This window comes from Salvelinus fontinalis, chromosome 16 (genome assembly GCF_029448725.1).
Source record: "Salvelinus fontinalis isolate EN_2023a chromosome 16, ASM2944872v1, whole genome shotgun sequence".
Lineage (NCBI taxonomy): Eukaryota > Metazoa > Chordata > Actinopteri > Salmoniformes > Salmonidae > Salvelinus > Salvelinus fontinalis.
The window spans coordinates 24,809,758-24,835,562 of record NC_074680.1 but is presented as its reverse complement, the minus strand read 5'-3'; the positions used below and the strand labels follow the sequence as shown (position 1 = coordinate 24,835,562).

The following is a 25,805-nucleotide window of genomic DNA, read 5'->3' as shown; positions in this document are numbered from 1 at the left end:
CAGAGACGCCCGCCAGTCAGGAGCCGCCAGAGACGCCCGCCAGTCAGGAGCCGCCAGAGACGCCCGCCAGTCAGGAGCCGCCAGAGACGCCCGCCAGTCAGGAGCCGCCAGAGACGCCCGCCAGTCAGGAGCCGCCAGAGACGCCCGCCAGTCAGGAGCCGCCAGAGACGCCCGCCAGTCAGGAGCCGCCAGAGACGCCCGCCAGTCAGGAGCCGCCAGAGACGCCCGCCAGTCAGGAGCCGCCAGAGACGCCCGCCAGTCAGGAGCCGCCAGAGACGCCCGCCAGTCAGGAGCCGCCAGAGACGCCCGCCAGTCAGGAGCCGCCAGAGACGCCCGCCAGTCAGGAGCCGCCAGAGACGCCCGCCAGTCAGGAGCTGCCAGAGACGCCCGCCAGTCCGGAGCTGCCCTACAGTCCGGAGCTGCCCTACAGTCCGGAGCTGCCCTACAGTCCGGAGCTGCCCTACAGTCCGGAGCTGCCCTACAGTCCGGAGCTGCCCTACAGTCCGGAGCTGCCCTACAGTCCGGAGCTGCCACTCAGCCCGGACCTGCCGGAGTCCCTCAGCCAGGACCTGCCGGAGTCCCTCAGCCAGGACCTGCCGCCCCTTGTCCCGGTGCTGCCCCTTGTCCCGGTGCTGCCCCTTGTCCCGGTGCTGCCCCTTGTCCCGGTGCTGCCCCTTGTCCCGGTGCTGCCCCTTGTCCCGGTGCTGCCCCTTGTCCCGGTGCTGCCCCTTGTCCCGGTGCTGCCCCTTGTCCCGGTGCTGCCCCTTGTCCCGGTGCTGCCCCTTGTCCCGGTGCTGGTCGCTCATTTAGGTGGTGTTAGTGGGAGGGTGGTCATTGGGAGGGGGATAAAGAAGCGGGGATTGATTATGGTGGGGTGGGGACCTCGCCCTCAGCCTGAGCCACCACCGTGGTCAACTGCCCACCCAGACCCTCCCCTGGACTTTGTGCTGGTGCGCCCGGCGTTCGCACCTTGAGGGGGGGGTTCTGTAACGTTCCTGACCTATTTTTATGTTATTTTGATTATGTTTAGTTGGTCAGGGCGTGAGTTGGGGTGGGCATTGTATGTTGTGTGTGTTTGGTTAGTCCATGGGTGTTGTATGTGTATGGGATAGTGTTTGTTAGGTTGTCTAGTTATGTCTATGGCTGCCTAGATTGGGTCTCAATCAGAGACAGCTGTCATTCATTTGTCTCTGATTGGGAGCCAGATTTAAGGTAGCCATAGGCAGTAGGCTTTTGTGGGTGTTTGTTCCTGTGTCCTCACAGGACAGTTGAAGGTTAGTCTCATTTGTTGTTTTGTAGTTTTGTAGTGTATTGTTTTGCTGTTTTCATTAAAAGATGGCTTATTTCCCTCAATCCGCATCTTGGTCCTATCCATGCTCCTCCTCGTTTGAGGAGGAGAACAACAATGACTGCCTTTACAGTGTAAAAGGCATTGTGACAGGCCCTGAGGTCTTAAAAAACACTTCAGACATTTTTTCAAGTTGTCTATGTTCACATTGTCTATGTTCACACAGCTGCCAGTGAGGAAATGATCAATCCATGCACGTTATGGCACTACGGCCTATAATACCTTTTCCTATGCACTCTTTACCCTTTCATTATCTGTTTAAACCTTGAGGACAATAATTGTCTAACAAAAAAATTATAGCAGAAAATATTAGTTTTGGACATATAATGGCCAATTCAACTACAGCATACAAAATAGTACAGCGGATGCTGAGGTAACCTTTACCTGACCCAGTCTGGTCATGGCTGACATCAACACCATCATCCCAGACACCCAGGACGCACTCCAATTCCCATACCGCCCCAACAGATAAACAGATGACGCAATCGCTATTGCACTCCACACTGCCCTTTTTCACCTGGACGAAAGGAACATCTACTTGAGGATACTGTTCATTGACTACAGCTCAACGTTCAACACCATAGTGCCCTCAAAGCTCATCAATAAGCTAAGGACCCTGGGACTAAACACCTCCCTCTGCAACTGGATCCTGTACTTCCTGACGGGCTGGCCCCAGGTGGTGAGGTTACACAACAACACATCCGCCATGCTGATCCTCAACACGGGGGCCGCTCAGGTGTGCGTGCTTAATCCCCTTCTGTACTCCCTGTTTGTTCACCCACGATTGCGTGGCTGTGCACGACTTCGACACCGTCCTTAAGTTTGCAGACGACACAACGGTGTTACTGTAGGCCTGATTACCGACAACGAGACCGCATATAGGGAGGATGTCAGTGACCTGGCAGTGTGGTGCCAGGACAACAACCTCTCCTTCAACGTCAGTAAGACAAAGGAGCTGATCGTGGACTACAGGAAACGGAGGGCCGACAACATCCCTATTCCCATCGACAGGGCTGTAGTGGAGCGGGTTGAGAGCTTCAAGTTCCTCTGTGTCCACATGATTATGAACCTATCATGGTCCAAACACACCAACATAGACGTGAAGAGGGTACGTCAATGCCTCTTCCCAATCAGGAAGCTGAAAAGATTTAGCATGGGCCCTCAGATCCTCAAAAAGTTCTACAACTTCACCATTGAAAGAATTCTGACTGGCTGCATCACCGCTTGGTATGGAAACTGCTTGGCATCTGACCACAAAGAGCTACAGAGGGTAGTGCGTACAGCCCAGTACATCGCTAGGGCTGAGCTCCCTGCCATCCAGGACCTCTATACCAAGCAGTGTCAGAGGAAGGCCCTAAAAATGGTCAAAGACTCCAGCCACCAAAGTCATATACAGTTCTCTCTGCTAACGCAGGCAAGCGGTAGAAGAGCACCAAGTCTGGGATCAAAAGGCTCCTGAACAACTTCTACCCCCAAGCCATAAGACTGCTGAACAGTTAATCAAATGGCTACCCAGACTATTTGTATTGACCCTTTTTCTTTTTTTTTTTGCACAAACTCTTGCACTGGCTCTATGCGCACTGACTGGACTCTACCCACACACACACACACAAGCATATTGACGCCCCACACACACACACACACACACACACACACACACACACACACACTGACACAGACTTTCACACACGCTGCTGCTACTCTGTTAATTATCTATCCTGATTTCCTAGTCACTTTTAACCCTACCTACATGTACATTACCTCAACTATCTCGTACCCCTGCAGATTGACTCTGTACCGGTACTCCTTGTACTGAACAAAAATATAAAATGCAACAATTTCCAATATTTTACTGAGTTACAGTTCATATAAGGAAATAGGTTAATTGAAAAAAAAATATCATTAGGAGGGCATAGGCCCACCCACTTGGGATCCAGGATCACCCACTGGAGAGCCAGGCCCAGCCAATCAGTTTTTCCCACATAAGGGCTTTATCACAGACAGAAGAGTATTTCTGTTTCCTCAGCTGTCCAGGTGGCTGGTCTCAGATGATCCCATAGGTGAAGAAGCTGGATGTAGAGGTCCTGGGCTGGCGTGTTTACACATGGTCTGCGGTTGTGAGGCCGTTTGGACATACTGCCAAATTTGCTAAAACGTCACCTGGCTTATGGTAGAGAAATGAACATTCAATTCTACGGCAACAGCTCTGGTGGACATTCCTGCAGTCAGCATGCAAATTGCATAATCCCTCAAAACTTGAGACCTCTGTGGCATTGTGTTGTGTGACAAAACAGCACATTTTAGAGTGGCCTTTTATTGTCCCCAGCACAAGGTGGCGTGGCAGGTAGCCTAGTGGTTAGAGCATTGGGCCAGTAACTGAAAGGTTGCTGAATCAAATCCCTGAGCTGCCTAGTTAAAAATCTGTCTTTTTGCCCCTGAACAAGGTAGTAAACCAACTGTAGGTCGTCATTGTAAATAAGAATTTGTTCTTAACTGACTTGACTTAGTTAAATAAAGGTTAAATAATCTTGATATGCCACTGTCAGGTGGATGGATTATATTGGCAAAGGAGAAATGCTCATTAACAGGGATGTAAACACATTTGTGCACAAAATTTGAGAGAAATACGCTTTTTGTGCGTATGGAACATTTCTGGGATATTTTATGTCAGCTTTACATGTTGCCTTTATATTTTTGTTCAGTATATAGCCTTATTGTTATTATATTACTATTTCTTCTATTTTTGTGGGCAAATGTTCTTATTTTTTAACTCTGGGAAAGAGCTCGTAAGTAAGCATTTCACAGTCAAGTCTACACCTGTTATATTCAGTGCATGTGACAAAACATTAGATTTGATATGCTGCTGCAACTCACTATACCGCTGCACTATGGTGTGAACTACTGCTAGAAATCGGAATCCGATCATACAAACATGAAGGCAAGGATCAATTTAAAACATTATTTTCCTTTGTTATCAATTAAATTGACGTAAACAGCCTGCATGGCATATCAACACTTGGCCAGTGGCCACCACTGTACATGCAGTCACTCTCCAGTCTCCACACTGAGGCCGGGGGGAGCTGTGATTTTGGCCATAGGAGGCCACTATTGATTTGTGTCACATATTTTGCCATCAGGCGGCCCTCGTCAATCAGAGCGGTTCCCTCTCCACTCCTATCACAGCCCTGGCTGGCCCTGGCTCTGTCTTGTCCCCGTGTCTGGCACCCCCACACCCCTCTCTGTCTACCTCGTCTCTCAACCCTGTCTCAGAGCAGAATTATGTATCACACGTGCTAGGTAAGGCCCACATACTCACTGATCTCCCATCTCACCTGACCAACACAGGGTGTGAGGTAGCTGCCTGCTATGGCTGGGAGGGAAAGAATCAGCTTGGGACGAATCAATTTACACTGACTGATCTGACTTGCAGATATCAAAAATGCTGATGACATTGTACTGCATAAGGTCATTCCTAAATAGAGCGCTATATAATATATAATGCACATTTGTGGCCTGCTGGAGGTCATTTTGCAGGGCTCTGGCAGTGCACCTCCTTGCACAAAGGCGGAGGTAGCGGTCCTGCTGCTGGGTTGTTGCCCTCCTACGGCCTCCTCCACGTCTCCTGATGTACTGGCCTGTCTCCTGGTAGCGCCTCCATGCTCTGGACACTATGCTGACAGACACAGCAAACCTTTTTGCCACAGCTCGCATTGATGTGCCATCCTGGATGAGCTGCACTACCTGAGCCACTTGTGTGGGTTGTAGACTCCATCTCATGCTACCACTAGAGTGAAAGCACCGCCAGCATTCAAAAGTGACCAAAACATCAGCCAGGAAGCATAGGAACTGAGAAGTGGTGTGTGGTCACCACCTGCAGAACCATTCCCTTTTTGGGGGTGTCTTACTAATTGCCTATAATTTCCACCTTTTGTCTATTCCATTTGCACAACAGCATGGGAAATTTATTGTCAATCAGTGTTGCTTCCTAAGTGGACAGTTTGATTTCACAGAAGTGTGATTGACTTGGAGTTACATTGTGTTGTTTAAGTGTTCCCTTAATTTTTTTGAGCAGTGTATATATTTACGCTCAGTGTGTCGTCGTGATCTCTGTTGAAAAGTTCATCTGAACTTCTCTTTGCGTCTCTGGAGTCTTTCGTGGTTAGAATAGATACTTCAGAGTCCCATTCAGAAATGTTCTTATAGAATAGATGTTTCGGCGGTTGTCGGTCTTCGCATTCCAGGTCAACATAAATTCTAGCTGCAGACTAGTAATTAGTATTGAAGATTTGCTCTTATTCTGTTGGTATCGGTAGTCTCAGAGTTGAACCATTTCCACCAGTGTAGCCAATGCTCCATGTGGTTTGGTGAGGAATTCAACAACCGTTACAACCTTAGCTCCCTCAGATGACCGAGGAATGCATGGTCCCTTAGCCCTCTCGGTAATCGAGGTACGCATGGTCTCAAGATGATTTCTCTAGGTGGGGGTTTTATTCGGAATAGCAGAAAAGGCTGTCCCATGACGCCAGATCAATGTCTGTGCTCATGGGGCGGGCCAATGACTTAGTTCACTTTAAAAAGGGATTTGGATTCTCGTTCATTAAACAGTTTAAAATCACATTACATCATTTCACAAATAGTTTCATCTATACTCATTAATTTTATACAATAATTAGATGCAAATCTCATAACGGAGACTCTTGTATAAACAGAGTTATGGTAATGTGGCTGTATTGTCTCTCAATGAGGTCACAAACATTAAACAAAATGGACCTGTCGTAGCTGGATTCTCCACCGACCGTTTACACAATCTTCAAAACATGGACATTGTTCAGTTCTTAAGTTCTGTGATGTAGAAGAAGTTCCTTTGTTCCACTGTGAACCCTCTCTCTATACCTCATGAGGGAGAGTCTCCTCCAGGAATTTACGACCTGAGATAACAGAACCTGGGTGTAAGAGGGAGAGCGGGGGAAGGCCCTCGCTATACCCAAAGAGGGCCACGTCATGACACCCTTCTCCCCCGATTGCTCAGTTTGGCCGGGCGGCCAGCTCTAGGAAAAGTCTTGGTGGTACCAAACTTCTTCTAATTAAGAATGGAGAGCACTGTGTTCTTGGGGACCTTCAATGATCTGTGCCTCAACACAATTCTGTCTCGGGGGTCTACCGACAATTCCTTCGATCTCATGGCTTGGTTTTTGCTCTGACATGCACTGTCAACTAAGGGACCTTATATAGACAGTTGTGTGCATTTCCAAATCATGTCCAATCAATTTACCACAGGTAGACTCCAATCAAGTTGTAGAAATATCTGAAAGATGATCAATGGAAACAGGATGCATCTGAGCTCAATTTCAAGTCTCATAGCAAAATGTCTGAATACTTACGTAAATATGGTATTTATTTTATACATTTGTTAAAATTTCTAAAAACCTTTTTTCGCTTTGTCATTATGGGGTATTGTGTGTAGATTGAGGATTTTCTTTACTTAATACATTTTAGATTAAGGATGTAATGTAACAAAATGTGGAAAAAGTCAAGGGGTCTGAATACTTTCCGAAGGCACTGTATATAGTGTATCTGTACCATCATGAATGTTATCTGATTCTATGAATAGCACAGCTGTAGATGACGCTCTGTCCTTGTCACTGACCTGACACAGACTCTCACTCTCTGAATCAGGCCTTTTGGATTTCACATCCCCCCTGAGTGATCCTTGAAGGAACTGAGTGCATCTTGACACGTTAAATGCGGTCACATCTCTAGTAAAGCAGTTTGACATTGAGCAGAACTAAAAGCCTGCTGCTACTACTACTATACGTGAATGATGGCTCAGCTCATTTCTCTGATTTGCTATAATCACTGTAGCCATATGTACTGAAATTACTTGTTATTTCTCTACAGTAACAGTGAGGCACATCCCAAATCTCCCTGAACATGCTGCAGACTAAATCACTTTGTACCTGTTCTGTGAATACTGACACTGCACAGTCAAGACTGAGGTGACAGACTGAGGCTTGATGTGATAAACTGGTGACACGTTTCTTAATCACCTCCTCCATGATCAAATCACAAGTACTTTCACATCGCCTGATGGCATTTCTCACATTTTCTTTGTACCTAGAAGCCTAGCACACACGGCTACAGCAGAGGGCTGAGGGGAAGAGGTGTTATGGACCGGGTGGATTTGACCATGCCTCAATCACAGCAGCATTAGAGGACATCAGGTCCTACCATCAAACTCACTATTTTAATAAAATAAAGTTTTACTCTCCACCTGAGAGGTACTGCACTACTGAACTAGTGCACTGTTCAGACTTTGTGGACTAGCCAACATATTCACTACCCTATTCTAGTCCAATGCTGGTAGACTGACAGTCAGAGGAAACTATTCCATTTGAATATGCAAAGTATCAGGGGGAACGGTTCAGACATTCAACAGCATCTAAGATGTGAGCGTTTGATTTGTAGTTTGAAAAGAGGTCGGTACTTCAGAGGGTAACACCTCACCACACTGACTAGGGTTGTAACAGGAACTCTGCAGGCCTGTATACTGCTGCTCTGCGATGGGGAATACTTAGACAATATACTGTACATTATTTATAGGTATTTATGCAGGCTACTCAAAACAAAGCAAACAGCTAGATACTTTTAGTCTCTTCTCTAACAACCACAATGCAGGAGGAAAACAATATACCTTTCCCCCAATAAGAAAAGGCACATACAGTGTTACCCTTCAGCTAATATTACTGGCTTGCACTATACTACACCACAATCTATCCACAGGAAGAGTATATATTTTCATCAACCATATGTCAAACTCAATTTAGAACTCAGCAATACTTTTCTAGCAGTGGGGTTAGAAATGATAAACATTACACATAAAGAGTCAAATATTTCATGTCCTAACAACCTGGCAGGCAATGTTTGTGTGGTAACTTGAAGAGGGTCCCTCCCTAATCCATCAACCATGGACTGCATGACTTGTATAAAGTCTGGTCATATAATATGGCTGCCGGCCCTCCATCCATTACAGTGTCACTAACTTGTCACCTTAAAATGATGTGAATCTTGCTTTCTATTTTGACTCCAGCTACTCAGTCAGTTGGGTATATAAGCCATGCAGATCCCTTGAACAAGTTTGTGTGTTTGCGAAAGAGGTGGTGAGTGAACTTGGCCCCTATTTAAAAGAAGATTTATTGTTGTAAAGCTTGCCATCGAGTGAAAGATGTCCAGTACAGAAGTCGTAAACTCTAGCCTCCAGCCCCCGCTGCAGCAGCACTCCCTATTTGAGGAGGCTGATCCCAGGCCAAGGAATCTGGGGAATTGATGGCAAAGTGATCCGACAGGAACACAGAGGAGTCATCTGGTCTAGCTAGAGTGTCAGGGGGAGAGGTAGTGAGCGGCACTTCCCAGGGGGAGCAACCTGACCCAGAGGCACTCAGTCACACAGTCCATTGGCCTGCCCATGCCCTGGTACCCTCCATACCCTGTACCCCTCATCCTGCAGGGCTGTGGGCAGTAACACAGCCCCATCAGCACCACACACAGCCAGCCATGGAGGGTCCACGCCACTCAATACTGCACAGGGGCTTGTTCTCCTGCAGAGTGTTTGGATAGTTACACACAGATAGTTACACCGGGCCAAACACCGTAGAACAAAATAAAGCTGTGGGACAAGTTCATGGGTGGCTTCATTCCCCTCTATGCTACTGTTTCTGGAAGAAGTCTTTACAGACGACACCAGGTGTTCACCAGGCCTATTGCCCTCCTCTAGTCAGTAAACGTAGAGCTCCTCCTCAGCTCCTGAGGTATACGTGCTGTAGGTAGGCATCAGAGGAATGGTGCACAGGGTCCCTCCATCTGTTTTGCAAGACAGATTATATATGGAATGACAGAAAATATACACACTTAATACAGTCACATTCCTGTAAGTGTTTACACCTTTAGGGCTCAGCACCCATCATGGTTCAGATTTAATACCCCCATATCTATGGTGAGATAATGTCAGGGAGGGTGATAAGTGTTGTCAAATTAGATCACCTTTAGGGAGAAAAATGATTGTCGCCCTTCCTCCATTCCTTCCTCAGTTCCTCCCTCCCTCCCTCCCACCCGTATCAAAGTCGTCCGATACAGAACTTTCCTGATGAAATACAAAGTTCTCTCTGGCTGTATGAGTTTGTGTTGGAATGATTCATGGACTAGCTGTTTCCCTCTCTTGGCGTGACTCAGACAGAGAGAGAGAGTGAGTGCCCTGTTGGAGTGGAGAAGCGAGCAGAGTGCTGTGTTCCTGTGAGTGTGCTGTTCTGTTCTGTTGCTGCTGGGGGGGGAGAAAGTGCTAATGTGGGGTCTAGAGGCAGCCGGCAGAACAAGCTGCCTGGCAGCACCACACATTCCACTGCATTCCCTTCCTTCTACCCAGAGTGACACCCTAAATTAATCTCAACATCCATTAAACATTTCAGCCTGCTTTAAACAGGTTGCTTACGGCACTGAATATGACAGCTTAACAGAGCGCTATTGCACATAGATATCTGTGGCCAGCTTTGGCACAGGCTACTACAGTGGCATAATCTCTGGACTGCAATATGTAGGGCACAGAGCCATTCCATGTATCCTTTTTCATGTGTAGCCTACTATTTCTCTACAGACCTTCCAATACTACTGTTCAATAGTAGTACTACTGACTATTTCACACTAGGTTAACCTGTGGTCATGTAACGTTCTAACCATGTTTGAAAAGCCCTGGGATGCTCTCCACCTGTCTGAGACAGAGATATCTGGTCCACATCATGCTGTGGGTGATTTCATTCAGTCTAATCACCACAATACAGCTGTGCATTGCAACACCATTCGGTGCTATTCTAATCTATCTACACCATCGGACAGGAATGGTTCTCATCAAATTAGTCACGGAAATCACAATATAGGTGAGTAACACGAGTCTTAATTTTACAATCAGTGTAGGCTTATACGATTGCTCCACAATTGAGCAGTTTATTGTCAGTATTCCTATTGTTCATCATTTGAAAAAGTTTTAACAAAACTCTTTTGAATGCTTTACAGTTGCCATGCAAGCAGATCGAAGGCTCCCTTCCCATTTTATGAAGTATCGAATGAGACAGAGTGAGAACTATTTTCATTGCACTTTGCAGCAGTGCTCCCTCGGCATCAACTTAATGTGAAAGGCTAAGTAAGCACTTTCATCAATCTCGCTGTAAGGGCTTTTCACCTCAGCTGAGGCAACCAGTGTTCAAACTTTAGATTGAAAATCCAGTCATTAGCCGATCTCTCAATTCTTTGAGATAAATGACACTAAAAAAAAGGTTACACTATATAAGAAGCAGTCTATTTCCCTCTTGCATGCTTGGTTTACGAGGGTATATGACATTGTGATGAGATGGGGCCAGTTTGTGACAGAGCCATACCTGGGCTGTGCTGCACCAGGGACATACCGTTCGCTTTCTTTTCTTCCCTTCCACATACTGTACCAGGCAGGCTCGTTTATCAGTGGAGTGGAAACACTCTGAAAATACACTGCTGTGTCTGCCATCTGACGAGCAGGAGTTTTACTAGGAGAAAGTGTTGCAAAAGTCCAATGGAAGGGGAATACAAACAGGTACATTTGTACCCTTCTTATAGCCTCGTTTTGTGAGGTGAGGTGCTGCTTTAGGTTAACCACAGGCTGTCCAGGGGCTGGAATCATTTCGTTCTGAACAGAACCACCATTTATTTTTGTTTCACTGTTACAACCAGAGAAACTGGTTCAAACCCCCAAAAACTACTGGTTTATTTCGTTCCGTTCTGTTCCTTTTTTAACCTGTGAAATCAACCGCTTTTTACATTAAGCTCAATAAATTACTTAGACCAGGCAGACTATACTATATGACCTAAATGATGTATGACTAAAATGATGTGTCAAACATCTCATTCCAAAATCATGGGCATTAATGTGGAGTTGGTCCCCCCTTTGCTGCTATAACAGCCTCCACTCTTCTGGGAAGGCTTTCCACGAGATGTTGAAACATTGCTGCAGGGACTTGCTTCCATTCAGCCACAAGAGCATTAGTGAGGTCAGGCACTGATGTTGGGCAATTAGGCCTGGCTCGCAGTCAGTGTTCCAATTCACCCCAAAGGTGTTCGATGGGGTCGAGGTCAGGGCTCTGTGCATACTACTCAAGTTCTTCCACACTGATCTTGAAATGCTGAAATAGGAATGGGCCTTCTCCAAACTGTTGCCACAAAGTTGGAAGCACAGAATCATCTAGAATGTCATTGTATGCTGTAGCATTAAGATTTCCTTTCACTGGAACTAAGGCGCCTAGCCCGAACCATGAAAAACTGCCCCAGACCATTCTTCATCCTCCACCAAACTTTACAGTTGGCACTATGCATTGGGGTAGGCAGTGTTCTCCTGGCATCCGTCGAACCCAGATTCGTCCGCCAGACGGTAAAGCGTGATTCATCACTCCAGAAAACGCGCTTTGACCTCTCCAGAGTCCATCTGACGCTTCGCATTGTTCATGGTGATCTTAAGCTTGTGTCTGGCTGCTCGGCCATGGAAACCCATTTCATGAAGCTCCCAACGAACAGTTATTGTGCTGAAGTTGCTTCCAGAGGCAGTTTGGAACTTAGTAGTGAATGTTGCAACCAATGTTCCCTCAAAAAAATGTCATCACTGAGCAAATTTCAGTTCTGCTGTGTGTAAACTTCAGCATTGTGAAAATTCTGTGCAACTTCCAGCAAGCGTTTACTGTGAACACTGAGGCTGTACCCGCTTTAAATTAGTTTTAACAGGGGTCAAGTAGGCTACTGTGGCCATTTGATCATAATGTAGGCCTACTAGAGTGGCCTACCATCCAAAACAATGGAGAAAATGCATCCCATCACATCATGTTCTATCATTAAACCTACAGTAGCAGCCAACGTGTGGCTGCAACGAGGAGGCTTGAAGCGCTGGGCATCTTGTTTTGACATGCATTATCTGAATTTAGTCCACAGAATTATATCTCAGAGGAGCGGCTTCTATGGAGAAACTTTGAATGTCCTTTGAGCTAGCTAGCTAACAAGCTTGAGCTAGCTAACAAGCTTGTGTGTGCAGACCTGAATTAAAAACACGTTACCTTTTTGTTGTTAATAAATAAATGTGAAATGTGAAAACTATTGTATTCTTAACTAGCATTTAAAAAAAGTTAATCCATTCTTCTCTAGCTAATTAAAAATATATCTTCCTATCTTCTGAATCAAGCTTGTAACATCAGTACAGTAGCCTATACTTCGGAGGTGGGAGAAGTAGGTAGCTTAAACATGAACACTCACAGGCAAAGATTTGACTTGCAGGCAGACTCTGGAATAAGTTTCTGAGTGACAGAGTGAGGGCTTTGCATAAGTGTTTTGTTGTGGGACTAGATTCTTTTTTTTCCTGGAACATAAAATAACATTATTAACCAATTCCCATACTTTTATAATAACGGTTCAGTATGCATCACTTTTGTTCCAGATTCGTTTTCTGTTCCTTAAAACATTTAGTTATTTTCACTGAACCGGTTCCAACCCCTGAAGCTGTCCAAACTAGAAAATCCAACATTTGAAGTTACTGGTATCCCACTTACTTCAAAGAGCCAACCTAAGAGAGCTGTTACTTTTCCCACTAACAGCAATAGTATAACGTTGATCCTCCTCGCTGCTTACCGCATCCATCATCTTTGACATCAAAAGGACTTTGCCTCTTAAACAATATCGATCAATACCTTACAGTAAATCACATTACATTCCAAAAATGTCCCATGCTTCATAACATCAAAAGCTCCCACATGAAAAAAATACTATAATATTCACTATAGTGTTTTTGCAAACATTTTACTGTAGTATTCACTTTAGTTTATACAGTGAATACTGTATGTTTTGTGGACATTACTGTCATATTTACAACAGTGTTTTTGCAGATAATTCTAAAGTAAGTACTACACATGATTGATGGTACTACAGTGTGTAGTATACTATTCTACAGCATTTCTGTAAGTACTGTAGTAACGTATACTAAACTGTAGTATTTTTTCATGTGGGCTACCAGAAGAAATGTTTTTGTGGTCATAGTTATTAAGACACTACCATCCAGGTTGCAACCCAACGCGGCCTGTTATTTTAACATTGGGGATGGGTTGGTCCTTACTGCATTTCGGTCACAGCCAAGTCAGCCTCCTATAGAATAGCACTCAGCTTCAGCTCTGCCTGCATGCATGCATGTAGCTGACTCATTAAGGTTACTTCCTCCGATAGATGTCCAACCCAATAACCATCATGGAGTGGGAGTGGGTTCATCATGCGACCGTGTCCCACCCTCAGGGAGGCTGAGATCCCAGAATCCCACTGGTTTACATGGAACTCTCTAGAAACCCACTAATTGGCCATAGCTATGCTGCTCAGCCTGAGCTAGGCTTGTTCCCAGACTGCCACAGAGTTAACAGGATTACTCATTCATGCCTCCCACCAGAAAAAGGATGCTGAAGAACATGCAGGTTCACACTATTTAACCTACCACATGTCTATGCAGATAACCCTTTGGACCCCTTCGGGTAAATACCGACAGCACTGTTGTACATCTACTGTCAGTGTATGAATTTCAATGTGGGTAATTTTAGTGACAGTACTAAGCCATGGTAGTAAAAAGATGATGGCTATTGAATTCTAGGTCCTGACCGCAATTGAATCCAACAAGGGAATAGTCCAAGTACTTATCCCCTCCTTGAATAGAGAGGTGGGAACCCTGACAGAGAGGGCAGGCACTGAGAACTAGACCTAATCTCCCACTTTGTCAAACACAATTTGAGGGCCCAGGATTGACGGCTCTGCCCAGGCCAATGGTTCTGCACTCAAACTCAAACTCAAACACTCCGAGTCAGATGGAAAGAGAGAAGAAGAGACAGCCAATTTCACAGATATAATGTGAAGAAGCACAGAGTAATAAAAAAAAAGTATTAAAAAAAAGCGTCAAAGATGTCTCATCTGGGTGCAATTTAACAATGTTTTATAAGACTACAACCTCTTACGGTGCAATTTCTGTTGTTTTTGCAGGTCTAATTTCCATGCAAAAGCACATAAAGAGCTGAAAGAGGGAATCTGTGGCGTCAGCTCCTTCGGCTAATGTCCCAGTAACACTTCAAGTTTCGCTGTGGTTTGATGAGGAGTAACACAGGCAGTTGAGATAGAAATCCTACCCAATCAAGGGAGAAGAAGCCTTTTACCATCCCTATACCACAGAGTTGAGCCACAGTTGTAAAAGTTCTCTCTATCGCCGCAGTACATTGATTCTCTCAAGACTCAAGGAAGTTACTTTCTAAGCAGATGTAAGGCAGTGGGTCGTAATCACACTCTTCTCATTGAAAAGTGCCAGGTTGTAGAGAGTAGAGAGAGCGGGCCCTGATAAGGTAAATGGGGAGGTTCAAATATGTAAAAGCTCATCAGTGTGCAGGCTGTATATCCCTCCCCACTGCTCTCAGCACTTCCTGGTCTGTCTCCTACTTGCTGCCCTAGCAGAAACACACATGATTGACTCTGCTACAACAATGTCCAATAAGAGGCAAATATCTCTTAGTCTACGCTGGTGCTGGAAAGCAGAAGCAGAGGTTATTAAAATGGCAAGAATCTTTTATGAGGTGGGGAATAACCCTTGTCGTCAATACCGGTCATAGGCTCAGAGGTTGACATCAGCCGGGAGAGAAAAAAAATGTTCTCTCAACATAGCAATTATCGTAGTTCAAGAGACCTCAAGAGCTGCGCAGCGGAAATGCTGCAGATACTGTATCTCAATTAAACAGCGAGATTAAGGGTAGGGTTCAGTAAAGTGCAGTAGTACTGTACCTTGCCCATTGTGTGACAATGTGCGATTACACCAGCAAGAGACCAGACATGTTTTAGAGACTGAACTCTAGATTGGGGCTTTAAAATAGCACTCGACTGGGGCCTGGGCAATGCAAGGCTGAGTAAACTACCCTAACAAAAAAAACTACACTACAGGTAAAAGGTTTTAGAACAACTACTCATTCAAGGGTTTTTCTTTATTTGTACTATTTTCTACATTGTAGAATAATAGTGAAGACATCAAAACTATGAAATAACAAATATGGAATCATGCAGTAACCAAAATAGCCACCCTTTGCCAGCGTTGGGAGGTAGTCACCTGGAATACATTTCAATAAACAGGTGTGCCTTGTTAAAAGTTAATTTGTGGAAGTTCTTTCCTTCTTAATGCGTTTAAACCAATCAGTTGTGTTGTGACAAGGTAGGGGTGGTATACAGAAGATAGCCCTATTTGGTAAAAGACCAAGTCCATATTATGGCAAGAACAGCTCAAATTAGCAAAGACCAAGAAGGAGAGGAGTGCTGCATCAGATAACCTGGCCTCCACAATCACCCGACCTCAACCCAATTGAGATGCTTTGGGATGAGTTGGACCGCAGAGTGAAGGAAAAGCGGCCAACAAGTGCTCAGCATTTGTGGGAACTCCTTCAAGACTGTTGGAAAAGCATTCCAGGTGAAGCTGGTTGAGAGAATGCCAAGAGTGTGCAAAGCTGTTATCAGGCAAAGGGTGGCTACTTTGAAGAACTTGTTGAACACTTTTTTGGTTACTACATGATTCCATGTGTTATTTCATAGTTTTGATGTCACTATTATTTTACAATGTAGAAAATAGTAAAAATAAAGAAAAACCCTTGAATGTGGTGTCCAAACTTTTGACTGGTACTGTATGTGGAAGCATTGCTAATGCAACATGTTTCACATGTTAGGAGAATAACACTATTTCACCACCACATAATGTTTTTGCATGTGGATTTTCGTACATGTGAAACAGCAAATTTGATGTTCACATGTGAATGGTTATCACATGTGAACTTGCAATTTCACATGTGAACATGAGATTTTCACATGAGAAACTGCAAATTTGACAGTTGAATTTCTGTGAGGGTAAGTAAGCATCACAAACAACAGATACTAAATGTTCTTCTAAAAGCCTTATTAAGAGCACAGTGGGGAGTTGGGTACCGCAGCACATTAGGCATCATTATCGCACAAATACCAGAGGTCCTGCTTATGTAGGAGGGAATGATTCAGAAATACAGCCAAGTATACAAAGTGGTATAATTACTTTTATTTCTGTGCTATAATAGAAAACACTCACATTGTTTCTGTGGAAACCGGGACAGTTTTTAAATGTCATGAGTGCAGTTTGGGGTTGCTCAGATAGTGGAGGATAATGCGCTGCTAGAAAAGCCCTGCTAGAAAAGTCCTGCAGAGCCTTGAGAGCAACTTAGCTGTGGGGCTAACTACCTCGAGGGCAACTTAGCTGTGGGGTAACTACCTCGAGGGCAACTTAGCTGTGGGGCTAACTACCTCGAGGGCAACTTAGCTGTGGGGCTAACTACCTCGAGGGCAACTTAGCTGTGGGGTAACTACCTCGAGGGCAACTTAGCTGTGGGGCTAACTACCTCGAGAGCAACATAGCTGTGGGGCTAACTACCTCGAGAGCAACTTAGCTGTGGGGCTAACTACCTCGAGGGCAACTTAGCTGTGGGGTAACTACCTCGAGGGCAACATAGCTGTGGGGCTAATTACCTTGAGACCAACTTAGCTGTAGTGCTAACTAGCTTGAGACCAACTTAGCTGTAGTGCTAACTAGCTTGAGACCAACTTAGCTGTAGTGCTAACTACCTTGAGACCAACTTAGCTGAGTGCTAACTACCTTGAGTGTGGCCACTTAGGAACTGTTTAAGAAGTTATTTTATAGAGTAAATACTGAAACATCGATAAATACCAGTTTGTCAATAATGAGCAGAGCATGTCTCTGACAGCCATGTCATCAAGTCTGAGGAGTAGGAAAATGAAATGCCTTTAACAGGAATAAAAAAACATCTTAGCAGACTTTTGCTAAGGAAAAGGTGCCACACACATCTCTCTTGCATCTAAACAACAGGTAAATCTAGTTCCTGGATTAAATATTCATGCTCTGAAACACAAATCAATCAGGCCTGCTAACTGCATACCATTCACAATGATCAGGAAATTTCTTCATTTGGTGGCTGGATCGATAGCTAATTACAGCTACCTTTCACAGGGCCATCTCTGGCTCTGCTGCTGGCTTAATTCCCTTTGTAGGCTATCTTATCTGTCTGTCTCCTTCCACCCGGTGGGAACACAGGAGAGCAGCTTTCTGCTGAACACTGCTTCCACCCCAAAATGAGCCCCCCACTGTTTCTACAAGTTCTTTCTAAATGTGCACCATTGAAAAATGCTTAATGACTTTTAGGAAATGTGTAAATAGTAATGGGAAAATAGGGGAAATCATAGGGGAAATCAATATGGCAATATGGATATACACTGAGTGTACAAAACATTAGGAACACCTTCCTAATATTGAGTTAAACCCAACACCCTCAATTCGTCGGGGCATGGACTCTACAAGGTGTCAAAAGCGTTCCACAGGGATGCTGACCCATGTTGACTCCAATGCCTCCCACAGTTCTGTCACATTGGCTGGATGTCCTTTGGGTGGTGGACCATTCTTGATACACACAGGAAACTGTTGAGCGTGAAAAACCCAGCAACGTTGCAGTTCTTGACACATTCAAACCGGTGCGCCTGGCACCTACTAACATACACCATTCAAAGGCACTTAAAATATTTTATCTTGTTCATTCACCCTCTGAATGGCAGACTATGTCTCAAGGCTTAAAAATCCTTCTTTAACATGTCTCCTCCCCTTCATCTACACTGATTGAAGTGGATTTAACAGATTACGTCAATAGGGGATCATAGCTTTCACCTGGATTCACCTGGATTCACCTGGTCAGTCTGTCATTGAAAGAGGTGTTTAAAAAAAAAATTACAAAATACACTGAGTGTAGTTTAGAAAATCTATGCTTAATTGCAGCAGAGAAAAAGAGCACCTGCATGACAAGCACTTTTTGGAGAAAAGAGCAACCAGATATCAATTTTAAAAAGTCAGGGATGATTTGTTCAACGGAATACAAATCACATGGTCATTTCGAAATAATTATGCAGAGAGCTTGGGAAGACAACACTAATATGGAACTCTAGATGTCATTGAATGCAATTTTACACAAACATCAACCTTGAACTTGAATTGTACATTACATTCATTTGTAAAGTAACCATCCAAATGATCTAGATTCATTAAACAAGATCATAAAGGATATTAACAGAATTTCACTGCAGAACTCCACATGGGTGATTTCAATGACATTGGAAGGTGACAATGCGTTTCCAGACCGAACCACACTCATTAAAAGGTGATGAGGGCTGAGGATCCTTACTGACACAGAGTACACACTAGCTAGTGAGCACTGCCCAGGAAAAGTGCATCAAGGGTGGCAGGTAGCCTAGTGGTTATGCATGTTGGGCCAATAACCGAAAGGTCGCTGCTTTGAATCCCCAAGCCAACTTAATGAAAACTGTCAATGTGCCCTTGAGCAAGGCACTTAACCCTAGTCGCTCTGGATAAGAGTGTCTGCTAAATGACAAACATTTCAAATTTAAGGGCACCTTTGATATCCTCTGGCCCAGTGAGGGAGCCTTTCCCCCTGCCGCCCCCCGGGCCAAGAGTGTGCAAAGCTGTCATCAAGGCAAAGGGTGGCTATTTGAAGAATCAAAAATATAAAATATATTTTGATTTGTTTAACACCTTTTTGGTTACTACATGATTCCATATGTGTTATTTCATAATTGTGATGTCTTCACTATTATTCGACAATGTAGAAAATAGTCAAAATAAAGAAAAACCCTTAAATAAGTAGGTGTTCTAAAACTTTTGACCGGCCTTGTACACTGCTGCTACTGTCTATCCTGTTGCCTAGTCACTGTAACCCTACCTATATGTACATACTGTAGCTACCTCAATTACCCCGTACCCCTGCACATCGACTTGGTACTGGAACTCCTATATAGCCATGTTATTTTGACTCATTATTGTTATTCATTATTCACTGTATAGGTTCCTCGTGTCACTAATTCTATTTGTTTTATCTTTAACTCTGCATTGTTGGAAAATGGCCCGTAAGTAAGCATTTCACTGAAGCGCTCACCTCCGGCACTGCAGCCATTAAAGAATACACCCACTAGCCAGACGTTAAACACCAGCGTCTGCTTGGTGTTGGTGCCAAGTCAAGCTTACCTGGAGTTGTTTTTGTGTTAGGAGGGGGGCAGTGATGGTTCATTATGCCTGTCTCTCTGAATGTGCTGACAGCTGGTTGGTACGCCAGGTCAGACAGTCCCTCCACATAAAACCTAACAGTCCAAACACTGCCATAGCACATTAGTCACACTCACACGCTGCCCTTTTCACGGCTGCCACCACTCCCCCACTACCTGCTAATGGAGCCAAAGACTTTGATTTTCATCCAGCGGGGGATCTTCTAGAGGAGGGAGGTGTGGCCCCAGCCCATCTCTATTCCTTAGTGATCAGATGTGTGGATCAGGTCCCACGCAGCGTGGTGCATGTACAAATCAGAGGCCCCCTGTCAGAACCACAGCACAATCAAACAGACAAACAAACGGAGGATGAGATGAGAGGAAGCCAATGGCTTGTTTCCCACTGCAGACTGTTCCATCCCTCCAGAGATGAGCTCCCTGTTAGAGCCTGTGGGTGTTAAAGGCCCAGTGCAGTCAAAAACTTGAACTCCTGTGTTTTATATATAGTATTTCCACACTATGGGGTTGGAATAATACTTGTTTGGTGGGATGGAGTTTTGGCCTGCCTGGTGACATCACAGGCAGTAAATTAGTTAAATGATCAATAAGAAAGATACTTCCAAATCTCTCTGCCAATAACAGCTAGTGTTCTGTTTTCCCCTCCCCACTCAGACCACTCCCAGCTAATTTCTTGTTTGAGATATGTATCTTTGCTAAAAAGACATGTTTCTTTTTGACCATTTTAATTGAAAACAATCACAATAAGGTACTTAAACTGTTACCCAGAAATGATTTGATAATGAGACAAAAAGAGACAAATGGTTGCATTGGACCTGGAACTTAAGTAACCGTGGCACACACACGTCACACGTACAGGCTACTGATACGGATTAAAAGTCACATACCGTATTACTTTTCCAGTTCATTTGCTAAATAATTCTTACAATAACAGTCTGATCCATTATGCCATATAAACTGAGATTTTATTCATAAGACTCTGTATCATCCTCTTGCTTATGAGGCCACTATGCTGGTGCTGGTCCATCTCAGGACATCTACAAATAGAAAACAACCATACTACAGTAAAATGTTTAGCCTTATTATACTCTCCCCTATCCCCCTAGCACCCTTTAACATTTAACAAGAGATTGGAGAATGCTCACTGTGAGTCTCGGAGCTCACAATAAGAACTGTTCCTCTTCCCGCAGCATCAAATTACCCATGGCTGAGAAATCCTCTCTCTGGAATTTAGATGAGCAGGCCGCCAGAGGCTAATTCCTCTGCTCTCTCAGGGGAAATTACTTTGTTTAGTTGTTACTAGAGAAAAGTCAGTTTGTGCACCGCTTTATTAAGTTCTTCTGCTACAGTAAAAGACAGTATGTTGATGTACAGGGAAAACATGCTGCATTGTGGATGTACAGGGAAAACATGCTTCCTGTTTACTGCTAAATGGGAATATTCATCCAAGGGCAAGATCAGTCAGAGACTCTGTGTGTGTGTGTGCTCTTAAACGTGTTGGCAACAGCAAAGAGAATAGAGTCAAAACCAGCTCAGCTGCACCTTGGCCTGATGAATCATTTCTGCACTCTGCTCTGATGTGGCATGTCTGGTGCAGCCTGACTCTGCAGCAACACCACACATTCACACCGCGCTGCCGCCACACTTAGGCCCCATCCCCATTCCATCCAGTCAGCTGCTGCCCCTTGCGTTTGGATGCAACAAGCTGCTAAGTCTCTCAAAGAAGCAGTGCCTTCACAACTCAAAGCGTCACATTTGAACTTTGCCAAAGAGGACAACTGTGGTGGGACCAGCCAGGGCAAATTTGATAGGCTAAGATAAAAAAAATTAGCACAGATAGCAAAACCCCATGTTGCAAAAGCCAAAGGGCCAACTCCAGAACTTTTGTCCATTGTTTTTACTGTATAGATCACAGGTGCAGACTGCTGTCTGGCATTTAGGTGCTAGCCCTCCAAGCAGTAATAGTGCTGAAATGTCAGCACTGTTCGGGGCGGTGTGCATAATGATGTAACAACCTCTGCATGTAGTGGTAACAAGGGACGGGGAACTGCGGAGCATTGGAAGCATCAGCTTTTTCAGGGACAAATTTTAAACCCCACCCACTGTCATTTCTGGGAATACAGGAGGCTTCCAGAGCAATGCAAACATGGACTTACTAAGCCCACTGCTAATGTCCAAGTAAGTAGCCTCTCTTAACAGCAAAATAGCAGGGTGCATCTTTTGCTCAGCTTCTCTTTCCTCAATGTCCTCTTAGCTCTGTGTCACTTCACACAGTTAATGGTGCTCCATAACTGACACTTGTCTTCTGGGAATGTGTGGGGGTAGGCTACTATCTGTGCAGGAGAAGGATGAGATAGGAACTGGAATGCATTTTTAGGATTTCAGCCCTGAAGCAGCTGATGAGGTCAAAGATTTCTCACACGTTGTCATTGAGGAAGGACGTCTGGCATCTGCCAAGTTCCACACTTTTACACGTTAGCTGCACAGAAGTAGAATCACTAAGCTCTTCTTGAGTTGTAAATATACTCTCCACTTCTGCATTCATCTACTTTAATATGCCACTGCACTGAACAGAATTTCCACTGGGTTTTTAAATATGCCTTTGAATGAGAAGAAAGAAATGTAAGTCTATGGTTTCATATTATAACAGCCAACCTTCCTCACCCTCCAATGGTATGCTGAATAATTAATATAAGTAGAATTCTCCCACTGTAGGCAACTTGATAAAGGAAAACCAATGAAAAACACCACTGACTGTGATATGTGCAACCACCAAACACCTCCCAGTGTCCAGAAGTCTAGAAGGCCTCCAGCCCTCATATCCTTCACCTAGATAAACTGTGGGGTATTTTTAGTCCAGATATTTCTCGAATGTGTTTTCCTGTAGTTGTAGTGACAAAGTCAGCAAGGTCATCAACCTCATCACCAAGAAGAGCTTGCTTATGCTTTAAGAGGTGGGTTTTCATTTTGGTTTCATATTAGCCTCAACTTTGTAGATAAAGCTATGTTTTCTAGCATAACTTGCTATGCCAAAAGATTAGTAATAGCAAGTAGTGTAGACCATAAAGAGAGGGCTCATAGTAATGGCTGGGACGGAATCAATGGAATGGTATTGAACACATCAAACATGGTTTCCATGTGTTTGTTTGATACCATTCCATTCACTCCATTCCAGCCAATATTATGAACCGTCTTCCCTTCAGCAGCCTCCTGTGCAATGTCTTGACGGATTTATGTGCTGTAAGCCTGACAGCATGGTTAAACAGAACTGAGGAAGCCCACTGCCCAAATCATTGTTGTCATCCGATAATTAACATGGCTTGTTTTGAACGGAGAGCCCTGCGAGAGCACCCAGAACTAAGTGCTGTCAGTGACCACTGCAAATGCCTCATCTATCACAGTAAATCAGCATAACAATATTAGGCCTACATTAGGCTATTGCTTTTCATTTTGCTTACTGCCTCTACATCTGCCTGGGTAGACACCATATTCAGAATTTGAGGTTATGAATAATAACTGGACATGCAAAAGGTTAACTTTTTTAACTATAGTGTAGACAGCATTGCTACACTTGGAAAAGGGAAACGTACTAGTTAGCAATCAACAACAACGCAGTAGTTTTGTGGGCTGAAAGTGACACAGGAGTCGTCTTATTATCTGGAAGGAGTAGTACAATGTTAGGCATTCCAGCATTCCAGCATTCCATTGCATTCATTGACAGCAAAACGTAGGCTACTGAGACAACCGGACAAATTAAATCTAGAAATGAATCAAAGTGAGGTACGCGCCAAACAAAAAAAGGTCCTCTCGTCGCCAGCCAGGTCTGCTTTACGAAGGAGCAGGTTATCGAGGGCTACCCAAAAAGCGCTCACGTTCAGGAGACAGTGTACTTTGAATTAGACCTATTGGCTACATTATATAAATATTTCATACTCAAGATGTAGCCTATAACCACCTGGCTACGTAAAGCATAATCTGCAGTAGGCTATTAAATAGACATGCATGGGATACAACACTGGAAATGCACGCAGGAGGCAGGTTGCCACACAAATTAGCGAACGGACATTGGGCTACTTACAGTTCTCAAGAACTGAATTTCATCTTCCCCTTCACCACCTTCAGCCATGGCTGTTGAGGAGCCTACTCAGACTCGGGTAGCCTCCACTCTCGGCTCACTCTTCTTTCTAATCGATGTTAGCATATAGCTAATCCAACGCAATATATGAGGTTGGGAGCCCGAGCGAACTACTGCAGACTGTCACTCATGCCCGCTCGCTCACTGCCAATGCCAACGGTTCCCGAGAGAGCGTGTGAGCGTTGGTATAGGCTGGAACAATTGAGAGCGGGGCTGGAATGTGAAGCATAGTCTTGCAGTCAAAATACGGCAGTCGGGTCTTTATCTTCGACGTCACCAGTGGATCTTATTAATACAAACATTAAAGCGTGAGCTATCAAAATTCCCTCGCCATACAACAGCCGCACAATAGTAGCTTTTCCTTTGGTGATGTATTCAGTGATAGTATTCTTAACTGTTTAGGCGCGTCGAATAGATATATCTAACAGTACATAGCCTATAGACATTAATTAAATTAACAGCGTTATCTAACGCTATGTTGCGGTCTATATTCAGAACCACATTCCTGTAAAGCTTTAGAGATGATCTCATGTTAAATACAGTTGAAGTAATATGGCTACAGGTCCATCTGCCCCATTCTGGTGGGAAGCTGATATAGACCACCAAGTGCTAACAGTCAGTATCCGGATAATATGTGTGAAATGCTTGATAATGTATATGTATATCAACAGAGAAGTATATTTTCTGAGTGACTTAAATATAGACTGGCTCTCATCAAGCTGTCCACTCAAGAAAAAACGTCTAACTGTGACCAGTGCCTGCAACCTGGTTCAGGTTATCAGTCAACCTACCAGGGTATTTACAAACAGCACAGGAATGAAATCATCAACATGTATTGACCACATCTTTACTAATGCTGCAGAAATGTGCTTTAAAGCAGTATCCAGATCCATCAGATGTAGTGATCACGATATAGTAGCCATATCTAGGAAAACCAAAGTTCCAAAGGCTGGGCCTAATATAGTGTTTAAGAGGTCATAGAATACGTTTTGTAGTGATTCATATGTTGATGATGTAAAGAATATTTGCTGTGGTCTGTGGTGCGTAATGAGGAGCAACCAGATGCTACACTTGACACATTTAGGAAATAGCTTATTCCAGTTAGTAATAAGCACACACCCATTAAGAAAATGACTGTAAAAACTGTTAAATCCCCTTGGATTGATGAGGATTTGAAAAATTGTATGCTTGAGAGGGATGAGGCAAACGGAATGGCAAAAGTCTAGCAGCCCAACTGATTGGCAAACGTACTGCAAATTAAGAAATCATGTGACTAAACTAAAGAAAAATAAACTATACTATGAAACAAAAATAAATGATATAAAGAATGATAGTAAAAAGCTTTGGAGAACCTTAAATTACATTTTGGGAAAAAAGGCTAACTTTGCTCCATCATTCATTGAATCAGATGGCTCATTCATTACACAACCCACTGATATTGCCAACTACTTTAATGACTTTTTCATTGGCAAGATAAGCAAATGACATATGACATGCCAGCAACAAACGCTGACACTACACATCCAAGTATATCTGACAAAATTATGAAAAAACAAGAACTGTACTTTTGAATTCTGTAAAGTCAGTGTGGAAGAGGTGAAAAAAATCATTGTTGTCTATCAACAATGACAAGCCATTGGGGTCTGACAATCTGGATGGAAAATTACTGAGGATAATAGCGGACGGCATTGCCACTCCTATTTGCCACATCTTCAATTTAAGCCTACTAGAAAGTGTGTGCCCTCAGACCTGGAGGGAAGCTAAAGTCAATCCACTACCCAAGAATAGTAAATCCCCCTTTACTGTCTCAAATAGCCAACCAATCAGCCTGTTTCCAACCCTTAGTAAACTTCTGTAAAAAATGGTGTTTGACCAGATACAATGCTATTTTACAATAAACAAATTGACAACAGACTTATAGGGAAGGACACTCAACAAGCACAGCACTTACACAAATGATTGATGATTGGCTGAGAGAAATTGAAGATAAAATGATTGTGGGGGCTGTCTTGTTAGACTTCAGCGCAGCTTTTGACATTATAGATCATAGTCTGCTGCTAGAAAAACACCCCCTGCTATAATGTGGATAAATAGTTACTTGTCTAA

The 25,805-nt window shown here is 44.0% G+C and overlaps 1 protein-coding gene across 10 annotated transcripts in view; it reads right to left on the bottom strand.

Moving 5' to 3' along the window:
* The window catches only part of LOC129812846 (ryanodine receptor 3-like), a 199,661-nt gene extending 175,415 nt beyond the window's left edge, over nucleotides 1–24,246 (bottom strand). For 6 of the 10 annotated variants that reach the window (XM_055864768.1, XM_055864769.1, XM_055864772.1 and 3 more), the window contains exon 1: nucleotides 23,643–24,245. In XM_055864768.1, the coding sequence (XP_055720743.1) occupies nucleotides 23,643–23,690 (48 nt within the window). In that variant the 5' untranslated portion in view covers nucleotides 23,691–24,245. Of the gene's footprint in view, nucleotides 1–23,642 lie in introns of all 10 variants that reach the window. The other 4 variants (XM_055864766.1, XM_055864767.1, XM_055864775.1 and 1 more) reach the window with 1 other exon arrangement.
* Nucleotides 24,247–25,805: the final 1,559 nt, after the last annotated feature.